General features: G+C 41.4%; 1 protein-coding gene and 1 long non-coding RNA gene across 3 annotated transcripts in view; one reads left to right on the top strand and one right to left on the bottom strand.

The window, feature by feature from the left end:
• Nucleotides 1-14391, bottom strand: part of LOC134657026 (uncharacterized) — a 61099-nt gene that overhangs the window by 42660 nt on the left and 4048 nt on the right. The window lies entirely within an intron of this gene.
• Nucleotides 9039-11959, top strand: LOC134656883 (uncharacterized). Of its 2 annotated transcripts, XM_063512422.1 has the most exons (6): nucleotides 9039-9186; nucleotides 9464-10201; nucleotides 10476-10742; nucleotides 10928-11191; nucleotides 11338-11549; nucleotides 11781-11959. In XM_063512422.1, the coding sequence occupies exons 1-6, from the start codon at nucleotides 9085-9087 to the stop codon at nucleotides 11785-11787; spliced, it is 1590 nt and encodes a 529-aa protein (XP_063368492.1). In that variant the 5' UTR covers nucleotides 9039-9084; the 3' UTR covers nucleotides 11788-11959. The 2 variants fall into 2 exon arrangements, with proteins under 2 accessions (XP_063368492.1, XP_063368493.1); XM_063512423.1 differs by lacking the exon at nucleotides 11781-11959 and having other exon boundaries at nucleotides 11338-11553.

Below are 14391 nucleotides of genomic sequence, written 5' to 3'. Positions count from 1 at the left end.
TAGCTTTGTTGAGAGATATTTCATTGTTGTATCACCAATTGCCTATGATAGAAAAAAAACTAAAAGTCAGTTGTCAATTTATGTCATTCATTCAAATTGTTTGGGGTTTATAATGGGTTTATTTTAAATAATATTAATAATGTCTATACTGAGTGAGGTCCGCAAACTAATATTTAAGCTCGTAAATAATTACGACAATGTGCGAAGTCGACGTGTAGCGTTGTATGACGAAAAACTGCAATGTTTACAAGTCGTAAGCAAATGTAAACAAACTAGGAGGTTGGGGCTCTATAAATATTATGATACTTAGCATTTAAGCAAATTTGGCATAGTACTTATGTATTTTTTGGTGATGGAATAATAATACGGTATCATCGAGCTAGGTCTTATTTACACTACATTTAATTTTTCGACTTGTTACAATGGTATATGGTGAGAAAGTGTTAACATATGTGTAGAAATTATGTGACCTGATTTTGAGTGCACGTCAACGTATATTTAACTTATATTCTTAGGTACCTTACGTGTGCACAGAAAATGTAAAATGTTTTCTAGTATCAAAACTATAATTCCTACTACAAAAAGTGTGACCAGCCCAAGATTTTTTTAATTTCCCGCCAAACATTTGTGTAATATTTCAGTAGCCAGACTCTATGGAGAAAACGTGAAATAATTATTCACAATTTTCTATCTCGCCCATCAGTCCTACAGCAATGTCTTCGTACAGTATTATGGTCCTTAAATGTAACAGGACTCATTGTGAAACAATTAAGTAAACGAATTAATTAAAACCGATTCGGTCTTTAGTCATTAAGTATTAATTATCAGTTCGTCCTGATACGTTCCAAACTTTGTGAGTGTGTTTGAAACGAAGCATTGTTCTTTATTTCAACTAGTTATTGTAGCCGAGCTCAACCAATGACACAAATAATTAAATTACGCACAAACAACAACAACTTCCACCGCTCAGAGACGGAAAATAAACAGTCATAACATAACCCTACGCCAGTCAAGCTGCGTATCCGATGAGAATCAGGAAAGCGACGCAATGGGCAGTCGGTGATACACATGTTTCGTTCTCCTAACCAACAAGAAATGCGAGCCGGAAAGGTTCAGAGTGTATTATGCACAGGCTAGTATGTTGTCGCAAGACTATAAGAGATTACACTGCGAGTAAAACAATAATATTTGGGGGAAAAACATTTGAATGGCAAACATTATATTTTGGTAACAAAGGACTCATAAAACTATTCATTAATTTGGCATTATAGACCTTAATCCATATAGTCCATAATCAAAGATAACTGCGGAAAAAACTCTTAGCGTAAATGCTTTCAAATTTAAGGGCAAAGATTACATTATAGTAATAAAGGTCACAGAAAACGACTTATTTGATATTATACACCGCTACGTCCATGTTATTTGTTTTAAATGTAAAGTTAAGAAACTGATTTGTGGTAGTAAACGACAGAAATATTAGAAAATTCCTTTACAACCTGGTTCACCTCGTATACTTATGGTTAAATCATTTTAGGGCGGGTCGTAAAGGGCAAGTAAAATAATATCAATAGGAAAATATGTCCTTTACGACTATCTTGACGATACGACATGGAAAATTTTATTATCATGACAAATGATGGGCTTAAAGGACGACAAAAGACTTGTAAGTCCTTTACAATAGTATTAATATTTAGTGGTAATAACTAGGGATGTACCGACTAGTCGGGAAAGCCGACTATGCGGCCACATTTGTAGTCGGCGATTAGTCGGCGACTAGTCGGCAAAAAAGGCCGATTAGTCGGTCTATTATTAATTACAGAAAGCAGGACATAAATAAAATAAAAAGCCAATATTAATCAAATGTTACATGCCCATTTTACTCAAATACGTATTTAGGTTACAAAATGAGCTTGTGTTCATATTAAATTCATGTATAGGTAATTATGTAGGTGTATCGTCGCAGTAGCATAGAACATCTTTCAGTTGATATTGAAAGCGCGACGACGCAAGGACAAAAAAAAATGTTTTTATAATGCATCCGAACTTGAATAAATAAATCTACTACAGTTGCCATACATATATAATCTTTATCGGGAAGTAACGATTATGAATTTGGCCGACTAGCCGACTAGTCGGCCAAAACTATAGTCGGTACATCACTAGTAATAACCTTTACGATACTATCTTTGAACTTATAATTTATAACTAACTGGTCATTTACGCCCCTTGAGCTAAGCTGTTTTTGCAAGCTCATAGTGTAAAAATTGGGTCGTAAAAGCAACTTTTCTCGAGGTATCGAAATTTTAACTATGCAGCCGGCCTAGCCAAGGTGACAATCGCTATCGCTTCGCCATCGAATCGCTTTGTGTCTCTCTATCACTCTTCCATATTAGTGTGACAGTGACAGTTGCGTTTCGATCGCTACGGAGCGTAAGCGATTGGCACGTTGGCTACGGGGCCAGAACGGTTAGAATTCTGAAAAAAAAAATGTATACATAACTCATTTTCGTCAAACTGTCCTTTGCGCCAATTGAATCCAAAGGTATATATACAGGGTGTCCCAAGAAGTAGTGATATACTGAAGCTGGGAGGTAGAGGACCTAGAGGGCTATCTGAATCACCCCCATGTATGTTCCGCGATTTTTCGTATTTTCGGAGTTATGATTTTTTTAAATTTTTCACCTGTCGCCGAGTACGATGAGATTTTTATTTATGGTGACGTGAATTATTGCGGTAGATGCTTGATTTTTTTTGTGTGCTACGCTGATAGATAGGCCAATTCAGTGTGGTAACATTTACTATCGTTAGATCTTTGAATGGAATTAAAAAAAAATTAATGGCAAGAAAGATAAAATTACCCAGTATGTTCACAACTTCAAGGGCGCTTAGAAAAATAAAACATACTGGGTAATTTTATCTTTCTTGGCATTAATTTTTTTTTTAATTCCATTCAGAGATCTAACGATAGTAAATGTTACCATACTGAATTGGCCTATCTATCAGCTTAACACACAAAAAAAATCAAGCATCTACCGCAATAATTCACGTCACCATAAATAAAAACCTCATCGTACTCGGCGATAGGTTAAAAATTAAAAAAAATCATAACTCCGAAAATACGAAAAATCGCGGAACATACATGGGGGTGATTCAGATAGCCCTCTAGGTCCTCTACCTCTCAGCTTCAGTATATCACTACTTCTTGGGACACCCTGTATAGATACCTATCTCTTTGAAGGCCGCAAGAATATGTGACACGCTCTTATGGCTCTACAAATAAGGTCGTGTCAGATATTATTGAGGCCTTTCGTTGTGTAACATATTATTGCAGGTGACTGTATTAATAACTATATAATAATTATATACAATTTGAAGCTAAGGTAAGTTATATACTAATAACATCATCGGAATACACATATGAGTTCATTGAAATTGTCATTGAATTGATTTTGCGCCTTATCGAAAGCCGGACAGAATACAGTTGGTACCTAAATAACGTATTACCTACATCTGAAGACTTCTGTATTTATTCGGTTTATTTAGTATGCGCAATGCGCATCTCAACAACAATCAAATGAATTAGATTATTTACATTTAAGTACGTCACGTTTGACATTAACAGACAAGGAAAGCAAGATAAAATGTATTGTTTCTCTTTCTTCTTTCAATGGAACGCTTTTACAGTTCCTGTTCCTCTAAAAAGGCCAATGGTTAACACTAAACTCAAAATGCTCTCATCTGCATCTTAAAAAAAACAGCTTGGGTCACTGACCTGTCCCAGTAAAGTGAGGTAGTGTGCGTGAAGTGTGCTTGTGTGTGAAATGGGGTAATTTGACAGAATCTGAAAATTTTCCCCGGGCATACCTCGCCTTAAAACTCAATTAGATTAATTTCATTATTTATCTTAGAAGGTTTTGTTATATTGCTCCAGCTATTTGAATAGAGCCTAAAGCTCACTTGCACCAATCCACTAACCCGGGGTTAAGCGGTTAAACCGTTAACCCAGTGTCAAATTGTACTGGTAACCATGGTAACTCCAGGTTTAACCGGTTGACACCGGGTTAGTGGAATTTCGATTACCTCTTGGGGCTTTAGAAACGTGGCAGCAATAGGCCCATATAATGAATGGGCTCGCAATAAGTTGGACGCTAGACACAACGAGTTAAGCCTAGTTTTTTCTTAATAATGAATACTAATGTACTTAGATCTCACGCTGTTTATATGACAGACTGAGACGAATGAACCTACGAGATACAAAAATTCCTTATGTATCATAATTACATAGATTACATTACATTACACAGATTACATATCTTATATTACATAGATGCGTAAAATACTAAACGGATTTACATGCGGTTTTCACCTATCAATAGAGGGATTCTTGAGGAAGGTAGTGTATAATTTGTTTAGGTTTTGTGTAACCCGTGCGAAGCCGGGGCGAATTGCTAGTCTTACATAAAACGTAGTGGTTATATTATTCTCTTTGGTCTTACGTTTGAAAGCTTTATGCTTACGCTTTACGCTTCATAGATTTTGTAGCCGTGAGGTAGCAACGCGAATTTTAACAATTGGTTAATCCTAAGAAGTCGGGGGGGGGGGGCGAATAGTTGGGCAAAAGGTCATGGGCGGTGACCTTGTCTAAATGAGGTCAGGCGATGACCTAACCTAACTTACCGAGTATCGCTATCGACCTAGGACGATCTCAAACTTGAAGTATTAGGGGGCTTATTTAGACTTTCCATTTAAAAGATATACCTTCAGAGAATTTTGGCATATTTCGACCACATAGTGAGAATGCCATTATTAAGCTCAAAATGTCTAGTTCTAATAAATACGAGTACATATATAGTACTTTAAACCAATTGTATCTACCTACTCCTCATAATGCAATTATTACCCGACGGCAACGCAAAGGAGGGTTATGATTTTGACCGGTATGTATGTGGGTATGTATATGTCGCAGTCGGATCGTATAATCCGCCGTATTACATTACGGCTAGCCGTTTTACAAAACAGGGGCGTTTTGAAATACGGCGGTTCGACGATTAGCCGGATTGAATGCGGCTGAATGAAAATCCGCCGGAATGTATTCGGCGCCATACGTTCTTCAACACGGCTAGCTGTAATGTAATACAGCGAGTCATTAGCCGCCGCTTTGACAGTTTTAGTTCCCATTTTTAACACTCGTGGCGCTGCCTGACATAACAACAACAAACTATGAAAAACGCTGGGGTGTCCATCAAGTCTGGAGTTCGTCGGACTGTTTTTTTTTTTTAAACATTTCCTTCGCAACTTAACTAGACGGAGCCCCGCGACCTATTTCTAAGCGATTTGCCCTTCGGGCATCTGAAGCTACCTAACGAACCTAACCTACCTACCTATTGATTTAGTGAGACGTCCGTGAAAACATTACACTTTGGGGAAAAAAGGGTAGGTAGGTTAGGTTCGTTAGGTAGCTTCAGATGCCCGAAGGGCAAACCGCCCAGAAATAGGAGCCCCGCTTGCGGGGCTCCGTCTATTTAAGTTGTGAAGGAAATGTTTTGGAAAAGAAACACATGTAGTACGGTGGGACCATGGTAAAAATAAATTAAATTGCAAACATTGTCAAACTCCGGTTACGTAGGCGACCGAAAGAACTGGTCACTCTACAATCTAAATAGTAGATACGATGCGGCTAAACGTAGGCCGCCTTATTTTTATTTTATTTTATTTTATTATTGAAGAACGTATCGCAATGACAAACGCCCCTGTTTTGTAAAACGGCTAGCCGTAATGTAATACGGCGGATTATACGATCTGACTACGACATATATATGTAGGTATGTACGTATGTTCATTTTTTTTGTTTTATTATGTGGCGTTGTCATTATGAATATGGAACATATTATCTGACAGTCGCAGTAGTAGTAGTTCGCATCCAACCGACTGCGCCATGTCAGGATACACAGGGTGATTCATGAGACGTGAGCAGGACTAAGCCTACACAATCAGTAAATGTAAAAGAATCGTTCACCACAATATTTAAGTAAAACAATCGCGCTTTTTTTCTATTGTTATACTTTTTGGTAAGGACAAATTTAATTATCTACACTCATGGATACCCTACAACATTTAATTAACAAAGATAAAACCTTTTTAACCGTTATGACAGCACTTTGAGTATGAAGAAAATAAAATGTCACACTTGAGTGAGATACACAGACTTGTCATTTTCGCGCTCGCGCTTGACAGACAGCTGAAGTGTGCGAAAGGGAAGCCATCAAGTATATGAACATCGCATGAGTGCGAAAGAGTCAGACTACAAATGAGAAAACGTGACCATTTTTAACCCCCTTCAAAAAAAAGGAGGTTCTCAGTTTGACCCGTATGTATGTATGTATGTATGTATGTATATTTGTTCGCGATTATCTCGCGTTTGGCTGAACCGATTTTGATGCGGTTTTCAGAAAAGTGTTTCTTACATTCTGGAGAAGGTTTTAGTATACATAGATCTGAGCTGATGCTGAACCCTGGCTGTACCTAGTGGAACTCAGGTTTGGTGCAACATAGGCCAACGCTATTTTGGCCATCCGTCACATCTTGATGAGAACTTGGGAGAGCAGTACCCAAGATAGAGCTGATGCACCAAACCACCCTGGCTGGCAGGGTTCACCCTGGCTGTACCTAGTGGAACTCAGGTTTGGTGCAACATAGGCTCACGCTGTTTTGATCATCCGACACGCCTTGATGAGCACTTGGGAGAGCAGTACCCAAGATAGAGCTGATGCTGAACCCTGGCTGTACTTAGTGGAACACAGGTTTGGTACAACATAGTCCCACGCTATTTTGGTCATCCATCACATCATGATCAGCACTTGGGAGAGCAGTACCCAAGATTGAGCTGATGCTGAACCTTGGCTGTACCTAGTGGAACTCAGGTTTGGTGCAACATAGGCCAACGCTATTTTGGCCATCCGTCACATCTTGATGAGCACTTGGGAGAGCAGTACCCAAGATTGAGCTGATGCTGAACCCTGGCTGTACCTAGTGGAACTCAGGTTTGGTGCAACATAGGCCAACGCTATTTTGGCCATCCGTCACATCTTGATGAGCACTTGGGAGAGCAGTACCCAAGATAGAGCTGATGCTGAACCCTGGCTGTACCTATTGGAACTCAGGTTTGGTGCAACATAGGCCCACGCTATTTTGGTCATCCGTCACATCTTGATGAGCACTTGGGAGAGCAGTACCCAAGATAGAGCTGATGCTGAACCCTTGCTGTACCTAGTGGAACTCAGGTTTGGTGCAACATAGGCCCACGCTATTTTGGTAATCTGTCACATCTTGATGAGCACTTGGGAGAGCAGTACCCAAAATAGAGCTGATGCTGAACCCTTGCTGTACCTAGTGGAACTTAGGTTTGGTGCAACATAGGCACACTTTGTTTTGGTTAACCGATTTGTCGTCGTGTGCCTATGTTGCAGAGTTCCACTAGGTGGGTCTATGAACTTTTTTCTAACTGCCTTTAAAAAGACGTGTCCTGAATGTCCTGAATCATCCTGTATATAAACGACCATTACTTTCACTAGACTTATATCGACCGGGATATGAACCGTGATTACCTTTTGTGTTGTTTTCGTTGACGAGTTTTGACGTACATACAAAAAAACGGTCGAATTGATAACCTCCTCCTTTTTTGGAAGTTGGTTAAAAACAGGTTGGTATGCAGAGTAAGTAAATAACCTGAAGTGCCTAGCCTCTAACTATTTCGCTCTGTCAGCAGAAACGTTCGAACTCAATTCATGAATAGCACAACTGTTCCATATTTGCACCAATGTGTTTGTTCCATTTTCCCGACTAACTTCACTGCGATAAACTCTGAACGTTCCAACTCGTGGAAATGTTGAAACGTGGAACGTTTATCGGAATTGTAACTGCTTTGCTGCGATAAAACTTTTGTTTTAAAACTATGATGAAAACATGAGAATGAATGAATGAATTGTAAATGAGAGTTTGAATTTGATTTAATTGTCAATCCACGTTTTAACGGAATACATTTGATTATAAGGAAAAATAAGCTCTTTTTTTGTATGATAGCGCATGCGTAGGTTAACTAATTATCATGCTGCCTACTCATTCATTCATTTATGCCTTTATAAAACATAGTTTTACATGTCAATCATCACAGTATTTCATATTTACAACTATTCATATCTAAATTACACAACATAACATAAGACATCAGTCTATAGGTATACTTAACTTGCTTGGTCCAACTCTTTTGTTATTATAATCTCCTCATCTCTATAGAATACTTGCTTTTAGACTTTAAACGAGTATCACGTAACCCGTGGAATCCTATCTTGCACGGGTGACTTACTCGTTGACGGATTTTATCTTTAAACGTATTCGAATACCATGTTTACGAAAAGCGATTTAATTATGCGTAAACATGGTATAAAGGTTATTTAGACATCAAACGCAAGTTAGCATTAAGTCATGAGGAATGTAAAGTGGATAGGGATCGCAGTGATGAAAGCTTTTCATATCTGGGATGAGTATATTATTATTGTCTAGGTACTTTTATCTTATGTGTGTTTTTTTCATAGCTTTATGAGTTATGAGCCATGTTGTTTGATAAATAAATATATGTAAATACAGAAGCTTACTCCGTATCTTTTCTAAACTAGAACCTACTAAGATGTTAGGTTAGGTAGGTAGTAGGTACTAAGGTAACCATCAGCCCTTAGTAGCACGGTGGCATTTTTATCGTTTGTCACCATGCCTGTCACGTTCTAACAAGTATGTAAGTGCGAAAGTGACGGCCATAGTGATAGTCGATAAAAATGGAACCATGCTGAGCCCGCAGGGGGCTTGGTTTCATACACTCCTACCCTTTTGCTTTGAGTTTGTAAGCTTTGGACGTTTTCCTCGTAGGGAATAATCCCGTATTTTGGACGCCAGATAACCCGCTTAGCTTAGGTAAAAGGCGTACATAATTGCAGAGCAGTCACAGCAGATAAAAGCACGGACTTCCAAATAATAATCTTCCCTGTTAAGAGTAGGTATCATTGTTACAGATGAGATAGTGTAAGCAGTCTCATGGGCAGCCTGCCGGACTTGACGGAGCGGTCGCGGCCAGCCTCCGTGCGCACTGCAGCCCGCACGGTCTCTGATCCACATCGACACCATGCTATCAAACAAGTAAGTAGGAGAGAAAGAAACCAATAACATCCATAGTGTATCAGGGAATGTTCTAATGTAAGCAGAGCCTACCACAAGATAATATCGCTGATGGAGACGAAGACAACAAAAACAATGCATAGGCCAAAAACATGGATTAATGGGTCAATATATATAGAGAATTTTTATTTTTTGCGACATTTAAATCTAGCTACCAGTCTACTTTTACTTTGCGAGTAAAAAATCTACTATGTAGGTACTTCCGGAGAAGCTCTTTGACTTATTTTTCTTCCAACAGATTCCTGTAAGCACAATATACAAGAAAGAATGGCTCTGGAAGAAGCCGAAATCCTCAGCCAGAGCGCCCGCAATTCCCACATCCTCCCGCCGCCGGGACTCCGTGGCCTCATCCGTCGGCGCGGCTTCAGTCCGCCGGCTCATCGCCCGCCAACCCCCCAAGATCCCCAAACCCGTTGTCCAACGATTCAGTCTCCTCTGTGTAGCCAGCGGCCTTTGCGCAACTGCCCTGCTCCCTTTCACAGCCTTCGCAGGCGCGGAAGCAGGAGCTATGCCGCTAGCAATCATGCACACGGTAGCAGCTTTAGTAGCACCGTTCTCCCCTTTAATTCTTCAAAAGACTGGGACTAGAGTAGTCATCACGGTGGCGCACGTTCTAGTCTGTATATTATTAACAGCGCATATAGCTGCTACTCCTCTTTCTGTGTTACTTCCACTTTATGGGGCTTGCGGTTTCGCTTTGTCTCCGATGTCGCTTGCGTTATGTGCGTCAGCGACTACATTAGCTCAGGCAGCGGGCGATGAGTGTAGACGGAAGATAGCTTTAAGGAGGGCTCTGCGGGCGCTCCGGGCGGCGCAGGATCTAGGGCTGGTGTGTGGGTCCCTGCTGCTCGGCGGGGCGCTCCTCATCTGGCCCGAAGACATGTCTCCGGCCCTCTTCACGGCTGTGCCTACAAACGCGACGGTGCCGGGGTGGCCACCGCCTGATGACTCGTATTTTCCAGATGAAGAATATGAGGTAATAATAAATTAACATATGTATATCCATGTTTTCGCGCAACATAACTTCCTGTGTGTAATGCCCATTCGTCATTAGAAACATAGAAACGAGTGCTCATACCTACTGTCACGTCACGCGCGATAATGGTGAGATGGTGACCATAAATAATAATATATATATTATGCTTGTAATTATATTGTCAGTGGAAGCAGTCTAGCCAGTCCATCATCCACTCTATTTTGCTAACCACCATTAATAGGAATCCATTTCAATTGAGTTTTTTTTTCTCAAGGAGCAAACCTGTGGAGCGGCGGGCTGCCCCGACGTGCAATCCCTCTCCGGCACCACACTAACCTCGGACGGTCGCCGAGCGCTCGTGGCCGTCTGGGCGCTACTCGCTCTAGTCGCCATAGGCCTAGGCGTTTATGGCGCCACGTCGGCGCCCGCGCCACCGCCTGATGCGCGGTCTATAGTGCGCGATCCAAGGGCGCTGCTTAGCTTTCCGATGGGGCTGTTCATTGGTCTTCAACAGGGGTTTATTTATACGTCTTATATTAAGGTAAGATATGTATTTGTATAGTGTGGGCACTGTTCTCTAGTCGCCATAGGCCCGAGCCGCCCGATCCGAGGTTTATTGTGGCTTGGCTGCTGTTCATTGGCAGCAGGGTTTAATAGATAATAAAGATTCATAAATAATATTAGTAACTGTTTTTGATAAGCCAATTAAAAAGTTTACTTCCTTAGTGGTACGGCGTCTGCGTCGGCGGCTGGACGTGCGCGTGGCGCGCTCTCTGCGGCGCAGGCTGCCTCCAAGCCCTAGCAGCCGCCACGCTAAGCATGGCTGCCGCGCGAGGCAGACGGGGCGCGCTAGCGGCTGGAGGCGCCGCGGCACATGCCTCGCTGATGCTGGCGCTGTTAAGGTGGAGAGCGGCCAGGACTGATCTGGCGTTGCCTGCTGTCGCGGCTGCGGCGTGGGGCGCCTGTGCGGCGTTATGGGACGTTCTACAGGTACCCAAATAAGTTTTAGCACTATACCTACATTTTTAGCACATACGCAACGTACAACGTTAAAACGATGGCCTGTCAACTCACTACAACTCAATATATTGTAATACTTCGGGAGAATCGTTTAAATATCTAATTTTTTTTACTAGTCGGGAATCTGCATCGGCGGGCCAGGCTGGCGCGGCCCCTGGTCCCTGACGCTCGCGGCGCGTCACGCCGGGCTGGCCCTAGCGTGCGCGGCGCGGCAGCTTTTATGCGCGCGCTTCCAAATTGTGGCGCTCGCTAGCGCGCTGGTCGCCGCGCTAGTTAGCCAAGTAGCGCTGGAGCTGCGGCTGCGGCCCAGTGAGGCGCAGAGACACAGGTGAGACAACATTTAGTCTAGACTCTAGAAGATACAATATTCAGCAAAATTCAAAATTGGAATTAATTTGAAAAACATTTCATTCTATTTTTATTGTAGTGTTTTGTTTCCTACTCCAACTCCTGTCTGGGCACTACTTACGGTTTTTTTTCTTTACATACCTAATTAGTAACAGTATCAGCACAATAGTACCACATTTCAACAGCAATCTAACACCAGGTTTCCTCATAGGTCCTAGCGAAGGGCGACCATGACGGCAACCACGACCTCGTTCATCGCGACGTCAGATGACGTCGACGTCATCAGTTAGCCGCGAACGCGTGACGTCGCTCGTGACGTCGCTAGTGTGGACAGCAGGACATCTATGAAGAAAGTTGCGAGTTAAGTGTAAAAACACTAACAGACGGGCGTACCGGTTGGAACGGTCCGAGGTCTGTGCAATCGAGTGGAAGGTCCGTTAAGGACGCGGCTATGTGTGAAAGCAAGAAAGAGATAAGCTGATCGGATCAAGGTGGCCGTTCGGTACGCCCGTCTGTTAGCACTATTGAGGCAGCGCAGTGACGTCAACGATAGTCCGGATAGTGGCAGACTTCTGTGAAAAAAGTTGTGAGTTATGTGTTAAAGGACTTTTAAATATAAGTTACCTGTTTTAAAGTGTTTACTGTAGATGTAACATTTCAGCATTTTCAGCAAAGCTGGCAGATTGGTAGTTTCAGATATTTAAAAAGCAGTTGTAAACTAAGAAAAAATAAAATCCACTTATTTTAACATTTACATAAACATACATATTTATAAACCATTGACCAAAATAGCGGTTGGCCCGTCGATTGTTTTCGACAGTTATAATTATAGAGGAAGACAGCACACTAGACCGGTTCGGGTCCGGGCCGAGGCGTCAAAACTCTTCAGGGGGCCTAGCCAAAATGACAATCGTTTGCAGAAAACGGAACGCGAGTGCGTTCCATGTCAGTGCGATAGAGACAGATAGCGTTTCGTTTCTCTGCTTTCGATTGTCATCTTGGCTAAGCCCCCAGTTTTCTATAGGCAGGCAAATGATCATCAATTATTTTTCATAGAAAATGAAGTGTCGGAAGCCTGGGTAGGGACCCGGACCGTTCTAACATGAGCCAACATTAAATTGTATTGTTAGCACGAGTGAATTTGTAGAAAAGAGGAATTGCATATACTTACTTAAAGACAATTAAACAGTGTTATGTGTTTGCGTAATATATGTAAAATAAGTTAAACAATATATTAGTTAGAAGGATGTGTAAACTAATCAAAAAAATCAGGGTAAATTACTCCTACAAAATCCTAGAAGGCATTTGTATAGTTTCCTTTTTATTTCAATGTTAGCGACAAGCTCTCATCTCAAGATTCGAGCGTTGCGAAGATTTCAAGCCACGAGAGTGAAACAAACTTTGCTACCTAAGGAAATTTATTACACGACATTTTTCACCTCACCGACGCCAGGAAAACTTTAACTGTAAAACATTACAAATCAAATCCAAAGGATCTTTATAAATACGAGTAAGTATTTATTATTCATAATCATCACTTAAAAGTAATTTCTACTTACCAGCCATCATAAGGAAACAACCAAAAACCTCCTATATATTCACCTCGCGTATAGTTTGTAGCTTTCTAATAGAGCCCGACGGCTAATCCTATAGTCTATTGTTAAGTAAAACCGCTCGTGCCACGTGCCACAACCACCTGCATAAAAAATCGTTCATTCACTTTACCCAGGTAATTGAATTACAACTCCTATGGAAATTGCAATAAGATTCAAAATGGACTAATGGATAAATATGTGTGTGGTCCGTTCAACTCAGTAACCGAAATACTGAGTGCCGGCGAGTCGAATGCTACAGAACCAGTCTAAAATGTGTCGTCGAGATGCGTAACAAAGGCGCGTTATCGGAGAGCGCACCTACACTGGTTTTTTGTGCGTTGGACTAGCTCGCGCTCAGGTGCCAAATAGAATAATTAAGACCCTTTTTTGCAGGTAAGAGGCACGTGCGGTTTTACTTAACAATAGACAATAGGATTAACCGGCGGGCTCTACTTGAAAGCTACAAATTATACTGCAGTAGGTCATTAAATTAATTCTTGCTCTACTGAAATGGGATACTAGTCCCACAGATTTACAACGTATGTACAAGATTGGCTGTCATATAAAACCGGCCAAGTGCGAGTCGGACTCGCGCACGGAGGGTTCCGCGCAAAACAAGCAAAACAACGGTCACCCATCCAAATTCCAAGTACTGACCCCGCCCGACGTTGCTTAACTTCGGTCAAAAATCATGTTTGTTGTATGGGAGCCCCACTTAAATCTTTATTTTATTCTGTTTTTAGTATTTGTTGTTATAGCGGCAACAGAAATACATCATCTGTGAAAATTTCAACTGTCTAGCTATCACGGTTCGTGAGATACAGCCTGGTGACAGACGGACGGACGGACGGACGGACAGCGGAGTCTTAGTAATAGGGTCCCGTTTTTACCCTATGGGTACGGAACCCTAAAAAAAGTGCGACCAAACTCGAAAAGATGTCAAGTCGCAGCCGAGGGCCCTCACGCTGCCGAGGGCTTCAGAAATAAGTCTTCAGATAACAAGCTCACAAACTACCTAAAGCAAAGTGTACAGCCTTATTACAGAGGAATAAGGTTCAAAAGTGTAAACATATCTTTGACGTGAACTGCGCTACTATTAAGGATGCGCGATTTTCAAATAAATAATTGGCAGTAATAAAATGGCACGATAGTCTTTTGTTTACTAATACTACTACACATAGACCACCATTTCCGGTCCGGTACAATAATATTTGCAAATTTCTTAAT

This window comes from Cydia amplana, chromosome 19 (genome assembly GCF_948474715.1).
Source record: "Cydia amplana chromosome 19, ilCydAmpl1.1, whole genome shotgun sequence".
NCBI lineage: Eukaryota > Metazoa > Arthropoda > Insecta > Lepidoptera > Tortricidae > Cydia > Cydia amplana.
This window is presented reverse-complemented; position numbering and strand designations above follow the sequence as displayed.

Coding starts and splice junctions, on each gene's coding strand:
- LOC134656883 (XM_063512422.1), top strand. CDS start 9,085: ATGGGCAGCCTGCCGGACTTGACGGAGCGGTCGCGGCCAGCCTCCGTG. Junction 10,743..10,927: donor TTTATACGTCTTATATTAAG/GTAAGATATGTA, acceptor TTACTTCCTTAG/TGGTACGGCGTCTGCGTCGG. Junction 11,192..11,337: donor CGTTATGGGACGTTCTACAG/GTACCCAAATAA, acceptor TTTTTTTACTAG/TCGGGAATCTGCATCGGCGG.